Source organism: Strix uralensis, chromosome 6, assembly GCF_047716275.1.
Source record: "Strix uralensis isolate ZFMK-TIS-50842 chromosome 6, bStrUra1, whole genome shotgun sequence".
Lineage (NCBI taxonomy): Eukaryota > Metazoa > Chordata > Aves > Strigiformes > Strigidae > Strix > Strix uralensis.
This window is the reverse complement of record NC_133977.1, coordinates 21,185,202-21,206,131: the sequence shown is the minus strand read 5'-3', so window position 1 is coordinate 21,206,131 and position 20,930 is coordinate 21,185,202. Positions and strand designations below refer to the sequence as shown.

At 35.9% G+C, this 20,930-nt stretch overlaps 1 protein-coding gene across 5 annotated transcripts in view; it reads right to left on the bottom strand.

Annotated features, from left to right (window-relative positions):
- Window positions 1-7,340: 7,340 nt before the first annotated feature.
- The window catches only part of ATF2 (activating transcription factor 2), a 51,996-nt gene continuing 38,406 nt past the window's right edge, over window positions 7,341-20,930 (bottom strand). For 4 of the 5 annotated variants that reach the window (XM_074873171.1, XM_074873174.1, XM_074873175.1 and 1 more), the window contains 2 exons: window positions 16,670-16,775; window positions 7,341-10,018 (listed from right to left, as the gene is read on the bottom strand). In XM_074873171.1, the coding sequence (XP_074729272.1) occupies window positions 9,792-10,018; window positions 16,670-16,775 (333 nt within the window). In that variant the 3' untranslated portion in view covers window positions 7,341-9,791. Of the gene's footprint in view, window positions 10,019-14,232; window positions 14,490-16,669; window positions 16,776-20,930 lie in introns of those variants that run through there. The other variant, XM_074873176.1, reaches the window with a different exon arrangement.

Here is a 20,930-nt window from a genome sequence, read left to right as displayed (position 1 = left end):
TTCCATGATAATTTACTCCCACCTAAACCAGTGCTGCTCTAGTCCTGTTTCTGCTCCCTCCTTCTCTGCAGCTGCGCTGGCCGTTGCCGCGGCCTAGGGAGATAACCAGCCGCTTCCTAGAGGGCCAGATGAGTGCACGAGTGCCAGTGCTGGCATCACAGCAAGGGCAGTGAGCCCACAGCAGCATGCTCTCAAACAACCCTCTTGGTGAGCTGTGCTGTGAGTGTCCTTGTTAATCAGACGCTTTAGTCTACTGCAGTTTACTTCAAATATCATACAAAACAAGAATCAAACTGAAGAATGTCTTTATCCATCCACAAACTCCTTCACAGCCCATCAAACCAATGTCATGCTATCTTCATCAACTTCTACAATAACATCAGCAGGACAGATTAGATTTCTGCAACAGCCTGCAGAATACGTCTCAGAGACCCTCGGTCTAGTTACAGCCCTGACGACCGCTGCTGCAAGCATCTTGCAATGGAACAGGGCGACATGGACCAGTAGATGGAGAAATTCAAATAGTGCATGGCAAAGGCATAAACAACAACAACAAACCCCCTATCACAATGAAGTGCAGAACCACAGAAAGATGAAACACTGCAGAGTGCTCGTCAGTCAGCTCTGTTTATAAAGCTGGAGTATCTCCATCAATGGGCTCAAATCACATGCAGGGTGTGACTGCTGTCTCCTGTCCCCTTTACATTGATGAATACATTGAAATGGCTTCCCCTTAGCTCCTTGGAGAATGACGAACCAGAGGGAAAAGCCTCCCACCAGAAGAGTAACAGATGAAGAGTCAGTGAAGCAGAGGTGGCTTTCAGCTCTTTTCATACAGCCCTGGCCAAATAAACATTTTTGTATTTTATTATCAAGTAACAGTAAGGTGCAGCCTGCCAACTATGTATGAAAGTGTATTCAACTCCTAGCAAGGGAAAACTCCACTACCTGCCCGAGGCTGGCGGCAGAGGAAGGCTGGGAGTTCTCAAGCAGCTGGGCAGTAGGCAGCACGGCATCCCAGCCCCTACAGGCACAGCCCTGGCAAAGCTGTACTCTTCCCCAGCCACTCTGTCTTCTTCTCTCAAGCGCTTAATGTGCTGTAAAATGTAGAGTATCAGGAAAAATGTGAAAACTTTATGTCAATATAAACCAAGTATTTGTTCAAAATATTCAGCAGTTACCACTAGGTGGCATTTTGTTCCTGAGAAATTAGAAACTCCCAGGTTTCGAATTGTTACAGGCAGCAGGATACTGTAGGAAATGGAATTACTTACCTCATTCGGTTAATAATTTATTATCCATTGTCTTGTATAAGGAAGACATCACTAACACAAGACACTTTTACTTGCAAATTTTGAAATCCCCTTTATTTAACAATGCCTTGTGACTCTTCAACCCTCTGCTCAGTAGGTAGGGGTTTGAGCTGTAGTCAGCACTTAGCAAAATCTTTTCCACATTTTTAAATGAAAGACAAACGTAGGCCAGTTCACAGACTTTGAGCATGCCATGGCAATGTGCCAGAAATGCCTTGCTCCAGTAACTGGTGCACAGTATTTCCTGTGTTATTTTTGGATAAAACCTTAATACAGATTGCAGTACAAAAAATAATTCCCATTCAGGAATAGAGCTGTTATATAGATTTTGATATAGATGATGATACAATATTCACTTATTCACATTATATTTTGCACCAGTTCACTTTAATTTCAGCTTGTACAAGCTGTGATGTACAAGATGACATTTCCATTCTTAATCTTTGCAGGGTAGCACGTATTGTGCCCAGAGGTGCAATGAAGTTCCACTGGGGTGACATATAGGTAGTTTGTTTAATGTCTATAAGCCTCTCAATGTCAGATTAAAACCAAGCAAGAGGATTTCCCTTACTCTGCAGGAAAACGGAAGACTGAGAAGTGAACTCTTAACTTTTTCCTTAAAAGAGACTAGAGTACAGTTAACTTTTACTTACAGAAAGTCAAAATACCTTCAATGAATGTACTCAATTTTGCATGTGTGCAAATTACACAGTGAGACTGTTTTTCGTTAGATCATCACAGGTACTGCTGCTCTGAGCCTGTTTAATTGTTCATCACAGCAAAATTCAGCAGAATACTGACTTCACCTCATTTCCCACTGAAATTCTAAAAGAAAAAACAATCAAAAAACTCCAGAACCAAACCCAAAAAAGATATTCCAAGTATGCTCTTTGAAAAACAACTAAGTTTTTCATTTAATCTAAAACCGCATATCAACATGCTTTAGAAATACTTCACTTTCAAGTGTTTTTTAATACATACTCAATGTGTATAAAGTATAGGTCTCACACCAAGGTCTCTTGCTCTTAACAGATCTTCAACTCCACTAGCAGCAGCAGTGGTAATTGCTGCCAGCTGCAGACAAGGGGCTGAATGGCTGTCGGTAGATTAGAGAAAATATCAAAATCTTTCAGGGTGGAGGCTTATGGCACCATTCAAAACCCATAAACACTAATATAATAGATTTCTGAGCACTTGAAGAGTAAAATTGAAAAAATATTCAGGAAAAAAGCTTCCCTACTTAGACTAAGCTGCAGTAAGGCCCTAGGTACGACAGTGACATCTGAGGAGAAACTTTGGGCCTTAGAAAGAAATGCAATCTTGAAATGAATGCAATACTGAAGGAAAAAAGAGAGATAATCACTGGATCATGATGCACAGAAAGTCTGTGATTCACTCTTTTTTTTTTTTTTTTACTAAATTATGTTTACTGACAGCAGCATTAATAGTGATTAACAGCTGGCTAAATCAGATCCTGCTCTCATATTTGCTTGGGAAAGCCTCATTATAGAAGGAATCTAACTTCACTAGGGTAAAACTAATCTTCACCTCTTCACAAAACAGGCACAAATTTCTTTGAAATTGTCATTGTAAGAACACTGCTTTGGTTTAAGTCAGATACTTTAAGAAATGATGTACTGCAAAATTTTTAAGTGGCTTTATATTGGTTTAGTAACTATACACATGCTTTTTTTTTTTTTTTTTTTTAAGTTTAGCTTAATACTATTCTCCAGCAACATGAGCTGGACTGAAATAAATCAATAGACATGCCAGAACAAAACTTTACAATCTCTGAAAGTTTGTGTTTATAACAATCTAATTCCACCAAAGTGGTGACATTTTCTTAGGTAGACAAGACCCACAGGATTTTATGCACCCTCATGAACATGTCTGGGTGCCTGGCATATTATAAAGGGCAGTTATTAAGTGGGGATGTGTGCCCTTATCCAATAGGTGAAAACAACAACAAAATCTAAGCTAGATGTGAAATTACAAGAGCAGGTAAAGATCATGCATTTCTTTCCAGAAACAAAATGACTTTGCCAGACCCTTGGAACAAGGAAAAGGCCAGAGTTTATAACAAACTGGTACTTACGGTGTAAAGCAACCACAGAAGGGAAGCACCCAAGTCAGTATAACATGTTTCCATCCCAAGGAAGCCAATGCTGTGCCATACGATAGGCAGAAGTGACAACAGACAGAAATACAACTATGCTGACAACTCAGAAACAGTGTTCCAGTTGTGTGGTGAATGGAAACAGCTCAAAGATCTATGGCCAGCAACCTTCTTACACAGCATTCAAGCATGCTGCATAATATATAGAAGAAAAAAAAGAATTAAGTCCTATTAGAATCAGAGCTCTAAAAAGTTTGGGTAAACTGTTAGAGATAGCATAAAGAAATCTTTTATATATTCACAGATATGTGAAAGCCATAAATTATAAAATTAATAGCTTAAGATTCATTAAATATTCAACAAAATGATCAAGTGTTCAAAATGTTCCTATCATCCAGTGAAATATCCAGCATCTGTTTGGCATTTACAAGGATTATCTATTTTTTCAGCAAAAATCATTAGCCCTTTAAAGCAATTCTGCTGAAAGGGAGGACAGAAAACAAGAAAACTGAAATATTAGCCTTTTGCTTGTTTTGAAATCATAACCATGCTGACTGTAAAGTTTGTTGGCATTTTATAGACAACTAGAATCACTGTACTATATGTTCTATCACCTTTAAGAGTATCTTCCTCAACATGCAGTCATGAATAACAGGATGCTTATACTACTTGCCTCAAGTGAGATCAAAACATTCCTAACATCCCTGTAAACATTTTTAAGAAATAGATCATCACAGAATTCATCTTTATGTCAGAGAGAGTGTGAGACAAGGGCTGGCATAATTGAGACATGAAACAGCACCTTCTTGTTCAGAGGGAATAGTGGGCAAATGGCACCGACTATTTTTCCTCTCCATTTCATTTTCTGAATTTATTCAGAAAGGCAATTTGTTTTGTTCACTGCTAAAGCAGAGGGCTTCTTGTATCTTTACTTGTCTCCCTTTTCCCCTGATTAGGATCCTAGATGTGGGACATCGGTGTAATTTCCCATTTTATTTTTAAACATAAACATTTTTGAAGTAATTCAGTTTCTAAAATGCATCAGTCCCGTAGTTTATCAAGGATAGTATTTTTGCCTTCTATAATGGTCTAGAACAAGCAATTCAGCTAAAGGGAGACAAAGACTATTTACATACCATGCCAATACTAGCTGCAGGAAAACAAGAGCAGGGACTTTTTGGGCAGTTATAAAAAAAAAAGTAGACCTTAACTTTGTCTTATGAGTAGCTAAACAGACCCATCAGACTTGCCTTCATTGCATTCAATCCACCTGGGGACAGACGGTATTAAATGGAATTGTAATAGCTAATGTTTGTACTTTGATGTATCAAGCTAGCCCTAGGCGAGAGTTAGGCAAGGAAAACCTGCTTACCTGTAACTCTGTTCCTCTGAAGGAGCTATGTGACAGCACGCTCATTCCTGAAGCTCATCTTCTCAGTCAGGCACTGACAGATCTCCCTAAACTACACAGTACTATCCTTTAAGTTTGTTAATTGTAAGCTGGAGTATCACCAGGCCCTGCTCTCCAAAGCAGTTACAAATACTGCCCACCCCCTACTCTGTGTCTGCTATTCGTATTAAAAACAAACAAACAAAAGTTTCTACAAGCATGAGTACTTTTCTTTGCTTCCAGCTGTTTTGTACCTTTTATGCTTGTTACCATTTCCAATCAATTTCGGCAGCTCAAGCTATTGTTTTTTTTAGCTAGGGATTAAAAATAAATGTACTTGCATAATCATTTCACAACACTTTTCAGACCAAGTATTCATTCCCAGATTAAATTCTGTTATAGGTAGTTTATTGTAAAATTTAAGGACATTCTCTCCTCTCCCTCCTCTTCCCCAAAAATGAATAAGAAAAAAGTGCTTGGAACAAACATACATCATTATAAAAAAGGTAATAGAAGAGTGATAGAGAGTTCGGGCAAGGCTTAAAATAATTACACAAATTGGATCAAGTTTATGTGTCTTGTTATTCTATTGACAGCCATATAATTAGATAACTAATCCCACACCTAGGAAGTTAGAAACTTTTTGAAGATAGTTGCACTTTGCAGAATTATGAAGCCATCAGCATACAACTTGCACTCATTAGTTCTGCAGAGCATCTGGAATGAATTTTTTTGCAATGCTAAAAATTCCATACTGGAGATTCAGGATGTCCTTCCAGACCTAAATATGTATTTTGTAACATATTTTGTTCTAGGAAGATGTAAATGTCAAGATTTCATAAGCTTCTCATATCTATTTTAGCTGAAGAAGACAAGATACACAGCATGCAGAAATTCCTTTCCTAACTACTAACTTCTTGAAATAAAAGTTTGCTTGAGAGAGTTAACACAACCAAGGAGGAAGCAATATGCAAAAAGAAGAAATTCCACACTAAATATATAAGCACTTTCAGGGGCTCATCACACAAGAAAAATATTCTGAAGAGGAAGAAAGTGAAGTACAAGAAAGGTCATAATCTTAAATTCCATGAACAAAAAAAAGTCATATTAAACAAAAAAATTAAAAGGAGATGTACTATTAAAGAACCTAAAACTTTGAAAATCCAAATTATTTCATGATAGTGTCATCTGGACTGAACCTACAGAGTGTTATACAAGACACAGGTTAAATAAACCTTACCTGTATTACTATTGATATGATGGTTAAAAATAAATGTAGACTACTGTAAGCCAATCGTACGCTCACTGTTCTGCAATGTAAATGAGTGCAGTTCAAATTATTTCTCTACTGAGGGAAGCAACAGGCAGCATATAAATGCAAACAACCTTCATTAGACACATTGTCATGAGTATATTAATCATGTCAAGAAGCATTGCGGAAGTTTCCTTCAGTGCAATTTAACATACCTTACTTTATTAGGATGCACTTAATTTCACTATGTTTTCTCCTCATTATCATTTATGATGACCAATTAAAATGTTTGTGTGTCTCTCTAAGCAAATTACTTCTGTAATTCTGGTAGCTGAAATCACCGCTCATTCAACACTTCTGTCATCTCATTCCATCAGTGTAGTATCTTTCTTTGCCCAGCCTCTATTAGCATTTTAAAGAGAAAAGGCTTGCTTAGATTGGGTAGTTAGGCATAAAATCAGGTCTTTTTACAGTTTAAACATTAAAAAGTGGGTTGGTTCCCCCCCCCAGTTGCCCTGTTATATGGCCTCTGTTTTCTTCCTTGGAGTGACAAGCATAACTCACAGACTCAGAAAAAGAACATAAAGAAGCAGCAGAGGCCTTGGGAATTATTCTCACATTAGGCTCAAAGTCCCATGCAGTTTGATTTCCTTTGGTCAATACATGCAATAAATGCAGATACACAGCAACTTTACCCTTTTTGCTTCCTCCAAAGCCTCCCTATCAGGGTTCTGTGAGGAGCTTTTCAAATGATGATGTAAGAGAATACATGCCACTCCATATGCGTTTCCAACGTTCATAAATAAGCCTAAACCATTTTTAATATTCTAAAAATCAAGTGTGAGGGCATGACTTTTTCCTCAACCTTTCACAACACAACTGTAAGCAGCTCATCTGACTATAGCTGTTATTTCCTGGCTTCAGGTATATTAAGATTAAGATACCTGGAAGTTAGCTGAAAGTTCTGATTACACACAGCGCTTTTGCTATGGAACTCGGGGCAACTAGAAATGTCTGAGCAACATCTGGGATCATCAAGCTATGTTTATGAACTCTTTCATCTGCAGATTACATTGGGCTCCTGGAACTAACGATATGAGGCTTGTTCATCAGAAGCTGCTGGAGCTCAACTGGAGCAATGGAATTCAGCTTATTTTCTAAAGAAACATACGTGTTCTTATTTACATAACATTACTTTGACATTACAGTAAGGACTTCCAGAAAAAGCTGATAAATGCAAGGATGAAGAAATAAGTCTGAAGACAGTGCTGCCTTTTAGAACAATTATAATTTCATTAAAATAGGAACATAACTTAAAGATAGATTTTATTCTCTTTGATGATTTACTCATGCAAACTGCACATAAAAGAAAACAGTACAGTTTGTGAAACATGTCAAATGTAAAGACCCAAAATGCTAAGTACAGAAGTAGTGTGACATACGTCTCAAAACGGAATCCATGGTAGTACGACTAATAACTTTTCTCTATTTGCTGAACACAGATTTTAATGGTTCTTTTTCCAGCCCCACTGTTAAATTCATTAACTGTTTACACGTCTCCTATACACTTATGTAGACTTATTTTACAAGCGCAACAGTTTTGTTATAAAAAAACTCCACTTATATAAATATGATTTAAAAGCTTTTGTGTTTAGGAGAGCAAATTATAGTATAATCAACGAGGCCTTGCCTAGCCCACCAAAACTACAATGAAAAGTGACTGTATAGCTTTCTCGCAGAATTCACATTTTGTGCCTTTGCAATTAATTTCCTTCTCACAAGAGTTCCATTGTATTTCACCATCCTGGAAACGTTTAATAACTGTTACAGCTTTTTATCTTGAAATTGGGAAAGTAAAACTTTTAAACACATCAAGTTATCAACTCAACTTTCTTAGTTTTAAAATACAAAATATTTAGAATCCCTATTATTTTCATGCTTAAAGCCCTGCAATGATACATATATGACTTAGATACTTCTTTGTCCAGTTTTCATTATAGTATGGTTGTATATATACTGTAGAAATTATGATTTTCCTGTGGATCAATTACATTTTTAGACTTAAAACTGAATCAAATAGAAACTTGATGGCACTGACACTTAAAAACACATAGTATAGTGTGGAGAAGGAAGAGCAAATGAACTACACAACCCATTATAAATGCATTAAATCTTTGTTATATACATAATGGAATCCTGCTTTACTGCCAGTTGCTACTATGCATCTGTTTTTGCTATTATACAAAGTTTTCCGACCTGAAAGCACACATCTACTTTTTTTAAACAACTTAATCTATTGTAAAATATTGTACTGTATTTTGAACATGAGTACAGAATCAAAATAGATAATGGCACATTTAAAAAACTCAATATCCTACAGATGATTGGATAATGAGAAAAAGTGTACCTACAATCATCTCATCAGAAACAAACTACATCATGGAATGTTAGTTATCCAAGTTCGCACAGTAAATAACATTTTAAAACTGCAATCACCTATCAGCCAGCATCACATTGAAGGCATCTTTAAACATTCAAGCAAAAGACTGCTGGCATTAACTACTGAACCATTCTCACACACACACACCACACACACACACACCACATTATAATTACATTGTTTCCAAGATACGGTAGATACTGATTTTTTTTTTCCACAAGAAAGGTATCAAAATTTTTGCTACTAAAAGATGACAGTGCTTACACAAGAATTAAGTACAAGTTAGCTTGCAAATACAAGACAATGACAAAAAAAAGTCTTGAGTTGTCTGAAGAAGAATTTTAGGCTTTTCTGGCATCCAAACCCATGAGTAAACTCCTTAGTCTGCGACTCAAAAATCCACAAAATATCAACCTACTTTGGAATACTAAGTATTCCATATTTGATAACCCTGTATTTTACAATATGCTTACTGGTTTCAGCCTAGCAACAAAGGGTAGTTATAGATATCTATTCTGAATGGAGAAATAAAGCTCTCCTCCCCCCAGAATGAAAGTGTTGGAGGGGCAAAAAAAACCCACCTGACATCAAGTTAAAATTAAAAAAAAAGTCAAATCTATTTAGTAATGATCCTCCTCTAGGATAGGTATGTGCATAAGAGTACTGTATCTCATATACTGTACTGGCCCTATTAAACAAATTAAAAACCCCAACAGTTAAAAAGCCAACCAAAATGCTATACATAAAACAACCCAAACGTTTTTTCTCCCAATGTTCGTCCTCTCATAATGTGCAAAACAACAAAAAGGCAAAAAGACTAAAAGCAAATTTACTGTTACTTTCTCTTGCCTAGTGCTTTATGACCTTGCTAATGTTACAAAGTCAATAGGGACTATGCAGAACTTTGGTATAAAAATGTCACATAATATTACTATCACAGTCTTGGGGATGACCTTTAGTAATTCACCCCAATGTTTGTTGAAATAATACCAAATTAAAAATGAAATAAACCACATTGTACTGTACACACACTTTACACGTTAAGCACAAAAAATAACTAGTAAAACTAATACTTAAAAAAAAAGTCTTTTGCAAAGAGACTAGAACTGGTGTTCTGTCTCATCTTCACCTGCCAATCATTAAAGCCAAATTTAAGTTGGATTTTTAAAAATGAGTAATTTTAAGCTACAATTTCTCCTAGATGGAGACTGGTCTTTTGTTGGTTTCCCTTTAAAGTCACAAATGTGTATCTAAGAAACTGATGCAATGCAAGTTTTTAATCAACTTCCTGAAGGCTGCGACTGGGAGGGAGGCGCCATGACGATCTGGGAAAGCACCGGCTCTGTGCTCTGGTCTGCCATCTGGGTGAGAACGGAGGTGGCCACCGCTTCTGCCTTGGAAGTTGAGCTTACACCATTGGAAGTGCTGACAGAACTGTGCTGAATAGCTTCCGTGTGTGGACTGCTTGGCACTGATATGTCTTCTGAACTGTCATCTTTATCTGCAGCTGAAGAAGAAAAATTAATTTATTTTTTTACCCGGAATACACACCACCACGTCCCAGGTAACAGCAATCATCCCCTAAATAATTAAAACTCATGGTGCAACGCAGCACAAATTAAAAAATGAAAATAAGATTGTTTTGCAAAGAAAATGCTAATTTGTAAGCAAAAAAAAAAATGGACTGCAGTACGGAATATTCAGGAAACAAGAACATTTTCACATCTTCATAGTTGTGATTAAAATTGTCCAATTTCCTGCTTAGTAAATCAGCTGGTGGGTACCACGCCTAATTCTAATGATGAATGCTCATGTCAGTAAGCAATATTTATAGATTAAAAATGCTACCACGTCTCTCGGAGCTCTGTGAATTGGCTTAAGATTTTTAATATATGCTATTTACTGTGTTTGCTTAGTAATCAAATTAGAATAATTCTATATTCAGTAATTAATACTTGTGCTTATGAATATGATATCTGAAAAAATATTATTTACACTACCATATTAATTGGACAATTTGGACAATACTTCCACAAATTTTCAATCCACATTCTTTTAACAGAATGAAGTTCAGTAACTTCTTCAGTATGCCTCTCAAAGAGATTTGAAATTGTCAAAACTGATTTTTAAAATATCTTCAAGAGTATTTCAGGTGTTCTGCACAAAACAAGCAAAGTAGCCACACAGCTGCATCATTTTTTCTCATGACAGAGAGTAAACAGATTAAAAAATAATTCTCATTGTGCAAAATGAGCATGATTTAAAATGTCTTTCTTGCACAGACATCCTAGTCATGTTAAAATCATCCTTTTCTTCCAGAGTTGCAAAAGTTAGCCAAGGTATTATGCAAACACTGTCAAGCAAAAAGCTGAGTTAAAGACTAAAAAAACAAGAAAATAAGCCTACCGTTTTTCACTCAAAATTAAAAGTATGAACACCAAATTTAATTATGTTTTGTGTCACTTTGTGCTACTTAAGTGTTTTAAGGTGTTTTTCGCAATAGTTTTATACTCTGACTTAAACCCAGTATACAGACAAAATACTGGAAGTCCCTTTTAAACCACTACTGACTACTGTATAACATAACAACGTAGAAGAATACACACAAACATAGCCAGAAGAAGCATGAACTATTGCTTGTGACACAGGAATGGAACAAAGCTTGATTTTCTCTAGTCTTGACTTTGCAGTGCCTTTCAGATTTTCTTGAGATTGGCCTACAAATTCAAAAGTTACCCAGGGAAAGAGGAGGGATGGGAAAGGATGACACTAACACTAAAAGATGAACACCACTGTGGTATCATAGTCTTGTTTCCATAGAAAACCAGGCTAATAGCAGCAACTAAAAGGAACACTAAGCATGAACAAACAATGATGAAGTGAAGTTTATGATGTGCTGAGGTTTATATGACATACTAGCTATGGGTAAGAAAATTCACTAAATTAGCAAGTCAAGTCCCCAGTATAAAGATCTTGCATCACCCCATGCATACTAAGAACACACTCCTCTTCAGAGCCTGAAAACAATAGTTCTATTATTGACCACTTCTGGAAAAGAATGGTAATGTCAAAAAGGGTGGGTAAGCAAGCAAAACTGCTGTATTCTTCTTTCTAAGAAATGCACGTATTCTTCTAAGAAATGCATGTATTTCACGCCTACATGAACAAGGTAGCAATTTCTCTTATACCTCTACTGCAAGAGCATGGACATAATTGTTTGAAAATATCATAGTGGTCTTATCCACAAGGCCAACTAATTTACAGATACGGATCTTTCAAGCATTGCAGGAGATAACAGACAGATGATAGTGAGCTAGATCTGCTGGCAACTACCACATATCCTAAGGTTATATGGTAACTGTATACAACAAGAGGAAGAAAATTAAAATACTTCTGGAAAGACGTTTCTGATCCTTGGTAGGATTTGCCCATTCAAGAACAGAAAGAACATGAATGAGTGCCAATTTGGTTAACACTATTCACGAGCATTTCATCTTGGCTACACCTCTATCAAGACTTAAAGATCTCATGTAAAAACAAGTAAGAAGGAACACATATAAACTTTGTTAAAACAGAAACTCTAGTGCCGCTTTCTGACAAACACTTAGTTATTAATTGTGAGAGTAGCATATTCTTACTCTCAGACAGAATGAAGTGGCAGCAAGTGGGACAGCATGTATTGAATCCAGTCTCCCCACTGTAAGACCTGCTCCTCCTCCTCAGAGCTGTTGTTGAATCTCAATCTTCCTATTACGCTTCTTCTGTTGATCCCCTATTTCCTTGTTGGCAAAATCCTCCTTATCCTCAAGAAAAAGGGTTAGTTTTAAATGCTACAGAGATAGAGAGGAAGTAAAGTAGATCCATTATCTTTCAGCCAGAGAAGGAAGATACGTTTTCTGTATCCCATAACATGTATGTTAACTCAAATGTCTGTAATGATATCACAGTGGTAAAGAACATGAGAAAGGCCTGATTTTCTGATTTTGATGGGCTCAGCAAGACCATATATGCAATGGAAGAAACAGTTATCAGAATACTTATGATCACCAATGTACAACAGAAGTTCTCGTAGCACTGAGCAGATGAACAAATATACTGTGCTGAAGAGACAAAAGGACATGATTCAGGTATTTTCAGATGCCAGGGGCTAGAAGAGGGAAGCTTACAGCAGACAGGTAATTAATATAGAGACCGAACACTAGTTTATGGTAATAAATTTGACTGGAAACGTAAATCCTTGCAATAACTATAAAGTAATATTTAGAAATGAGGTGCCACCCTAAAGAATAGCTACTAACATTTACCTCAAAATCCTTTCTTGGGTAGCCCAAATTTTACAGAATAGCAGCCAAAAACTGAATAAAGAACTCCATTTGAAGAATTAAAACCAAACAAGAAAATCTACTCAATGAATATAAAAGACAAAGTCACCTCATTACAAAGGTGACTTGTTTTCTTAAGCCTGAACATTGGGAATAAAGAACAAAGACTTTTAGAAGAACACAGGAAAGTCATATTTCAATTCCAACAGATTTTTTTTTATCTTAGTTGACCAGAGAATTGCCAGGCACATAACTGTGGTTTCAAGAGTGCAACTGATACATACCAGAATCATAATGTAGCTAACAATGTGGAAAAAAGCGTAGGCATTTTAGCTTTTTAATGGCTCCCCCAGCTTTGCCTCAAACCAAGGAAAATGCACAGTCCAAATTAGAAACGAATCTGTAGAAGTAATGTGTGCTGTACATTAGAAGGCTGAAAATTTACAGACCTACATCACATGAACTTTCCTGAAGGCTACATAGTTCTGACAGGCTGTGGCCATGAGCAATTTTGGTAATGGAACATGGGCTAGACTGAGCTATAGAAAAGATTTTAAAAAAAAATACCATCCAGAGCACAGAGGAGACTTTTGAGGATGCACTAAAAAGTACCCTTTTAGACTAGTCAAGCATTGCTGCTATTTGCTTCTTAGCATTACTTACCAATAGTTTTCAGTAAGGTAAGCAAACAGAGGGATTTCAGTCTTCAGAAGAAAAAACCCCACCAAAACCAAAATGGGAGCCAGTATGCAAGCACTGACATGTGATCCAGAAGTCCTTTCAGTCTCCTGATAATCATAGAAAGGAAGCCTCATGGTAATTCTCATCAGGCCATCCATGGACTAGAGAGGGACTCAAGCCTAGAAATATTCATTTCCCACGAGTTGGCCTTTGTGAATATCCCCTGCAGTCACTGAAGTACTGCTGCCTGTCCAGAACAGGATGTAGGAACATGGTGGTTTGAGTGGTTCAAATTATCTGAGGTCTGAAACTGGTTAGTCACCTTCTACCATTTCTTTAAAACTAACTAAAGAACACAAAAAAGCCCATTTAACACCACCTACATTGCAGCCTTTATTTATCTTCCGTTATATTCAGTTTTGTACAAATGTTCCTGAATATTATGATGTCCTTTTGAAAAATATGAAAAAAATACCCAAAACACCCTTTTCATATTTTTTTACAACTCTAAATTTTTACAACACATTTTCTTCTCACAAGTTTTCACCTTTTTCCTGCTCCAAGTCCAAAAAAAGCCTGAGAAAATATAGCAGTATTGCAGAAGACTTTTAGAAATAATCTGGTATAGAAAAGCTAACATGAAAAATAAATGAACAGCATTTAGATTTATCCTATACATGGCATTTCGCGCCCCCCCCCCCCCCCCCCCCAATGTTTGAAGATGCATTCAGAACCAATAGCATCCTTCTTTGGGGAATAAAAAGTTTAAACTGACTGAAAACTCAAACATTGCAACAGAAATTCATCCATACTGCCTCAAAGCGCAGTAACCATTTTTCTGGTTTCTCTGTCCTGATGACACCATCTTTTGAAGCAGGCACAAGACTTTTTAAATAAGGAAAATAGGATCCCAAAACAGTCTTAGAAGAAAGGTGTATCTGCACTGTCATGCATTTCGCTGAGACCAAGATGTGCCTGGGAAATCCAAAAGATGTTAGATACGTAAAAATAAGTGCCAAAAATACCCTGAAAAGCAATAGATTATTTGCGTCTATTTAAGTGCATCATACATGAAACCCCACTAAATTGTGGACTTAGCTGTTAAATCACAGCCTGCGCAGTATAAACTAGCACTGTCTCAGCAGTGCAAATACGCAGCACTGCAGTAGCTCTGTAATTTCGTGTCTTCAATTTCTTCCAGAGACAGACTGTTAAACCACTTGATACTTTTTTGAAGCAATTCATCTTAAATTATTTGATGAACATAATATGTTTATTTAAAAATACTTTCTTGAACACCATTTTCATGAACATATGAACCGAAACCATTTTTTACTCTCAGAAACTGTACTGTGGATATGTCACTTAGCCAACATGCTTTCCTAACAATATTCACATGGAGATAATGTGACAAAATCCTTTCAGCAGAATGGCATTACAAATATCATTCATGTTGAACTTTTACTTTCAAGAAACTAGGTGAGCTATGCTTCCAATCTCCTTGCTTACTTTTTTTTTTTTAATGTAGGCTTTTTCCACTGATTAGTATTTTAGTTCTTACTCATTTTGCATTCTTTAGTAAATTAGGAACATTATAGTCCTTTTCTGAGGGCAGAAAATAAGCATTACTAAACAAGGCCATTCATTAATTCTTCAATGAAGAAATCCTTAGCATGTAATTAGTTTGCCATTTTAAGACTTATGTTTAAATATTTTTCATGCCAATTCAAGAACACACATCCTCAAAACATCAAAATTCAAGAAACCTACAGTTTTTCAGGGTTTTTTTGAGAAACCTTGCATGCATAATGTTATCCCCTAGTAGCTTCCGTATGAAATTATGTTGTTCTGTCAGATGGGACCCATAATGGCCTCATCCCTGCAGCAATCATTGTTAATATAAATCCCAAACATATTTCTATACTGTTCCAATTTACTCCAAGATGCTATTTTCCATCTTGTCAAAATGACTGGAGATCAAAGGACCAAGATTTATAAGCTCAAAACTGACAAAATCAGTATTCTAAATATATATGGCAATAGAGAGTTGCTAAATCTCCTGAATCTTTTAAATTAAAAAATATTGCCCATTCTGATGAAATTGCTTACAATGACTACAAGTAAAGATGGTGGCCATTAAGTTTTATCGCAAGCACCTGAGGATCTGTTTGCATGCAATGCAAAATGTTCCTTTATTCTCCTGAATTACTGACACTGGCAAATTAAAATGAAGTGGCTACATATGGCAGAAACAATCTTCACATTTACAAATATCCTGAAATATCACTAAATCATAAAAACGAAAGCTGTGGGTTATATATTATGAATGTTGCCTAATGCATTCCCAGCTCAGTTATTTGTAACAAATTTGTGTACAATGGACAAAATTGGCCATTTATTCTACAGCAGCAGCAGCTGGTTCTGGCACTGTGTATCATATCCAAAAAGGAAGTTGCAAGTCAGGAAAGCATAATTAACCTCTAAAATGCTGGAAGGATGAAAAATCAAATGAGCAACTTTTAAGTAAAAATATGTATTAGAAAAAAATGCTACTGAAATTCTCAGTATTCCCTTTAGTATACGAACTGCTTTTTAAAATACTCTGTTTATAGAAAAGTAGTCATTTAATGCAGAAATAAAAACAATCTAGAAGACATTGTACAGTAGGAGCCATGAACCTGCATCTGATTATTTTAACGGCTTGACTGATCCTGGATGTTATGGTAAATGAGGACAGCTGTTATATTGCCTCTACTGAAATCTCATTACAAAGAAGAAAAAAAAACCCAGAAGGACCTTTCACTGTACTAGGCTAAGATAAAGTATAAAAAATGGTTTATCATGTGCTCTTAATACTTTAATTATATTTTCCAAAGCAGGTGTAGTAACTGATAGTCCTTAAATGCTAATTATCATATGCATTTATTAAACCAACATAAAACCTTCAATGTTATGCAACACTTCAACTGAAAGGACTTAAAAATATATTTCTAAATATCACATATTCATTCCTGTCTTCCAGTAACCTTCGAGATTTAAAAAAATCTTTAATGTAATATTAGAACTGCACTTCTCAATTTTAATGTTCATTCAGTTCACTTTGGCAGTATTTCATGGATGCAGCCTAAGGCTATAGGTAATGGAACATTACTCACTATGATAGCCAGATTTCTTCTGCATGGCGGTTACAGGGCAATCTTTATGAGCCAGAAGAAGCTGTTTCAGCTGTGCCACTTCATTTCTCAGCAGGGTGACTTCATTCTAAAGGAGAAGAAAGTTATGTACTTTACCAGGCTCAAACTACACACATTTTGAAGGTAAGTATTAAGTTTTACAGGATTTTCAGTTGTTCATTTAGGGGTAGATAAAATACAAGAAGTTTCCATTTGGTATACATTGCAAAAATGTATACATTTCTTTTATCTCAGAATACAAAAAAATTAGCTGAAACTTGGCTAACTTTATGATTTTCTTAAACTAGGAAATGCTTTTTTGGAAAATACAACATATGTTTTTCAGTTTGCAGATGCAGTCTCTACATATAGCCTCATTCATATGATCCAGCTACTCTAAGACTCCTCTGCAAGGTTTTGTGATGAATTCTAATTAGAGTCAACCTACATTTAACTATCCACATTTTAACAGATGCCACAGCCAACATTAAAAAAGGTAAAAATCAGCCAATGCAGAATGATTTTTGGTGACTTTCTTTTTCAAAGTCCAAATAGAAATATAATCTCATGTACTGGAAAATAATTTAGCACGTTTGTTGATTTCCATATTAATTTTCGCTTTGGCAACTATACATAAACGTGTTGTATGAAGGAATCACTGATAATAATGCCAAAATCCTAAAATGGCAGCTTATGTCACTACAACGGAGTGTAATCTAGGAGACAGCACCTGCAGAATCTAGTGACTATGTTCATTTCCAGGCTGTTCCTTTCCACTATTGGATGACCTTGCGCAAGGTCATTTTACTTCTTTGTGCTTCAATTTCCCCATTTGTAAAATGGAGGACTGTGATACTTACCCCTCCCTGTAAAGCAGTTTGATACTTACAGATGAGAAGTGCTACATAACTGCATTATATGTGACAATCCAAATTAAGAATGGTATAGCATTTTGGTAGAGCTATTTTCACTTTAAATAGTAGAAAAATATTTATGTATCTACAGAATCAAGTTATCTGTAATGCTTTTTGATCCTCCTATCGTCACAATATATGCTTTTCATGGGTTATTTTATTTTCAATATAAATCCTTTCCATTGACACTTGAAGTTACTTAAAACTATAAGAACCTTTGCACATGAGCGTAATATACCAAACACATGATGTAACTGTTTGGTAAATGCACATGTTTATGCATTTGGGAGCAAGTTAAAGAAAAACACCCAGAGGAAATTTGTATTGCAACTAAAATTATTTGGAAAAGATAAACCACAAGAAAGTCGACTTATTTACTTGCAAGCTAGAAATAAGGCAATGCAGTCAGAGAAGAGATGAATAAAAGGATTCCAAAGTAAGAAAAGAATTTTTAGGAAAAGAATTTATTAGGTTTAATTACACTTAACACAGTTTATAAATACTGTAACTAAGACACCAGATTTTTAAAATAAAAGCTCCTCTTTGTGTCCTCTCCATTTAGAAGGCAAAAAATTTCAAGCCTTTATACTTAAAAATCCTCTTAAACTATTAAGGACCACTTTTCTATCCAGTCATTTTATCACAACAAATATCTCTTTTAGCAACTTTATATTTAAAACAAAAGCAAGAGCTGAAAGAAAGCCAGAAATCTGACTTCATGGACATTTCTAATGAAAGAAAAATGTAATTGCAAACAAAAAAGGTTGCAATGAAAAATACCCAACCAAAAACCCCACAAATTCTCTACCAGCTGGCATTACGTCCTGAAATCTTGGGCTGTTAAAAAAGCACACTACTTTTGCCTCCAGCTCTCAGTCTCTTCTTAGTTCACCACGTTATTTACTGAGGAGCCACAAATCTGGATGCCAAGCAGGCAGCTGCACAGAATTGACATAGCTGGGAAAAAAAAAGAAGTGCTGATGTAGTTTTGAGACTTTTCTTGATAATCTACAGAAGCAGCAATGTCCAAGAATATAAAACATACTTCTGTTATTTTAAAGGAATGTTGGCAAAATAAGTGATCAAATTGGGAGAAGGTTTTCAGAAATTTTCTACCTTCATGTCCCACATTTTAAGGAAGAATTTTACACGCAAACAGCACATAGAAGTATGAAGTCGCTGTTTATCAAAGTAAAATTAATATTTATGAAAAATTTTTGAAAAGGCAGCTTATAGATTAATGTCTGTTGTATTATAAATACTGAGAACAGTAATAGAAAAAGCAAATATATGATCTTACATTAAAGCAGATTTGAATAAAAATGGCATAGCATTCCTATACTAAAAAAAAGTTGAGGTATTCTCATTGTATTGTTATTAACATGAACACTGTGTGCCAACACTGCTATATGCAATACACAAATCATTGCTGAAAGTTGAATAGGCTATGTCTGCTAGACACATGGTACATGGAATGTCACAGAAAGGCAATCCATGGTTGTCATTGACATATTACCAGTAAGAACCACTTCTCAGTGGTAATGAAGGGGGGTTGTTATAACCAACTCCTGTACACATTGTAGTTTCTTATCATGTATGTGACAATAGCAAGTCTTTCCAGCTCATTCAAAACATGTTAACATGTGGTGGTCGTTTAACATGTGGTTAACATGTGGAAAACAGCCCAACAAGAAACACATGGAAAAAACACTTCAACAGTTGGCATGAAGATAGATTATTTCGAGTTTTCACACTGGAAAGGTTCTCCTCATTAATGAGATATCAAGTTGAGTGCAGGCATCAATGTTTCTTTAAATAAGCATGAAATATACCTCACATGCTGTCTAGAAGAATTTTTTATGTTCCCACATTTCAAAATGTGCTAACATTAGAAAGCAGGTTTCTGGAGGAAAGCCTATCTATTTTTACCTGCACTCCATTTTTCAAAAAATACTTTCCCTTCTATATTCTTACAAAGGTATACCACACAGTGTACAATATGTTCTTCTGCATCTGTCTATTTCTCCCTGGATCCAAAATGTGTATGTGATAGTAGGACCAGAGTAACCCTTACTCACCAAGGTGTGGGACAGTATTTGTGATGTATATTTACCAAAACTATCAACAGAGACAGGTAGATGTGACTCATGGGGATAGGGCATTTGTAGGTAGCGGAGTTAAACACTGCTCTTCCTGTTTCTTTTTGGGCACCTTCAACAAGGTACCCCTATATGGCAAAGGGCCTTTACTTCTGGGCATTTCTTTCGTAATTTAGCTTTCCTAAAGCAGCTTCTGCAGCATTAGTACAAACCATCACTTGACTGCTGATCCTTTAAAATCTACAATGACCTCATGAGGAACACAGGTCATTCTTCTACTAATAGTTTGCCCTCTAAGACTGTTAAAGCAACAGGGACCAAATATAGACCATATAATGAACTTTGGCATCTGATCCTGCAATACAATTGAGCGGCCACTGGGGACACTGTCGATACTTCCTTAACATGTTATATAGCACACCATACCCTGCAATATTGTACAAGGCAGAGGCAGCACAATGTGGAATATGAAATTTAAGATCAATAAACAAGTCAACACATTAGTAGAAAACACAGGTCACAAAAAAGCAAACACTAAATAAACTTTAAAAGATTGGAAGCATGAGAAAAACCTTACACAGCAGAGCCTATATTAAAGACAAGTCAACCTAACCTAAATATGTTACCGGCATGATGTAATAGATGGAATTCTTCCCTGAAGCAAAAATTTGAAAAGTAACAGTTAAAAAGGAAATTACATTCAAACAATAAAAAAGAAGAAAGTAGGCAGAAGTTAATCTACAGAAAGCTGAAAACTACAGAACAAAATACATACACCAAGTAAACCTCTTCAAAATCTGTATGTACTGTTAGAGAGCTTCCAGCCTTAAAAACCTTGACATTGACATTAGAAGCTTTGATACAGACATTACAAGCAAGCTACTAACTGTGTTGAAAGAATTCAGAATTGCTATCTGAAGCAATGCAATGTAGTCATTTTGGTATTAACCTGCTTTTGGAAATGTGACATCTCAGTAAATTCAGCTGAGCAGGTCATCTAGATATTAAAGAAAATATGAACTACTAAACCCTAACACTCAGTCTATAAAACTGTACTAAGGCAAAACTCCAAACTTATTAAATTTACTATTAAATATAAAGTAAGTAATCATGGGTCATTACTGCCCACTATGCTGATCAGCTGTGTTAGCCTGTCAAGTGAAGAATTATTATGGAAATATAGGATTGATTAATGTTTTCACATAAAGTACAGCTTAATTATTTCTCTGA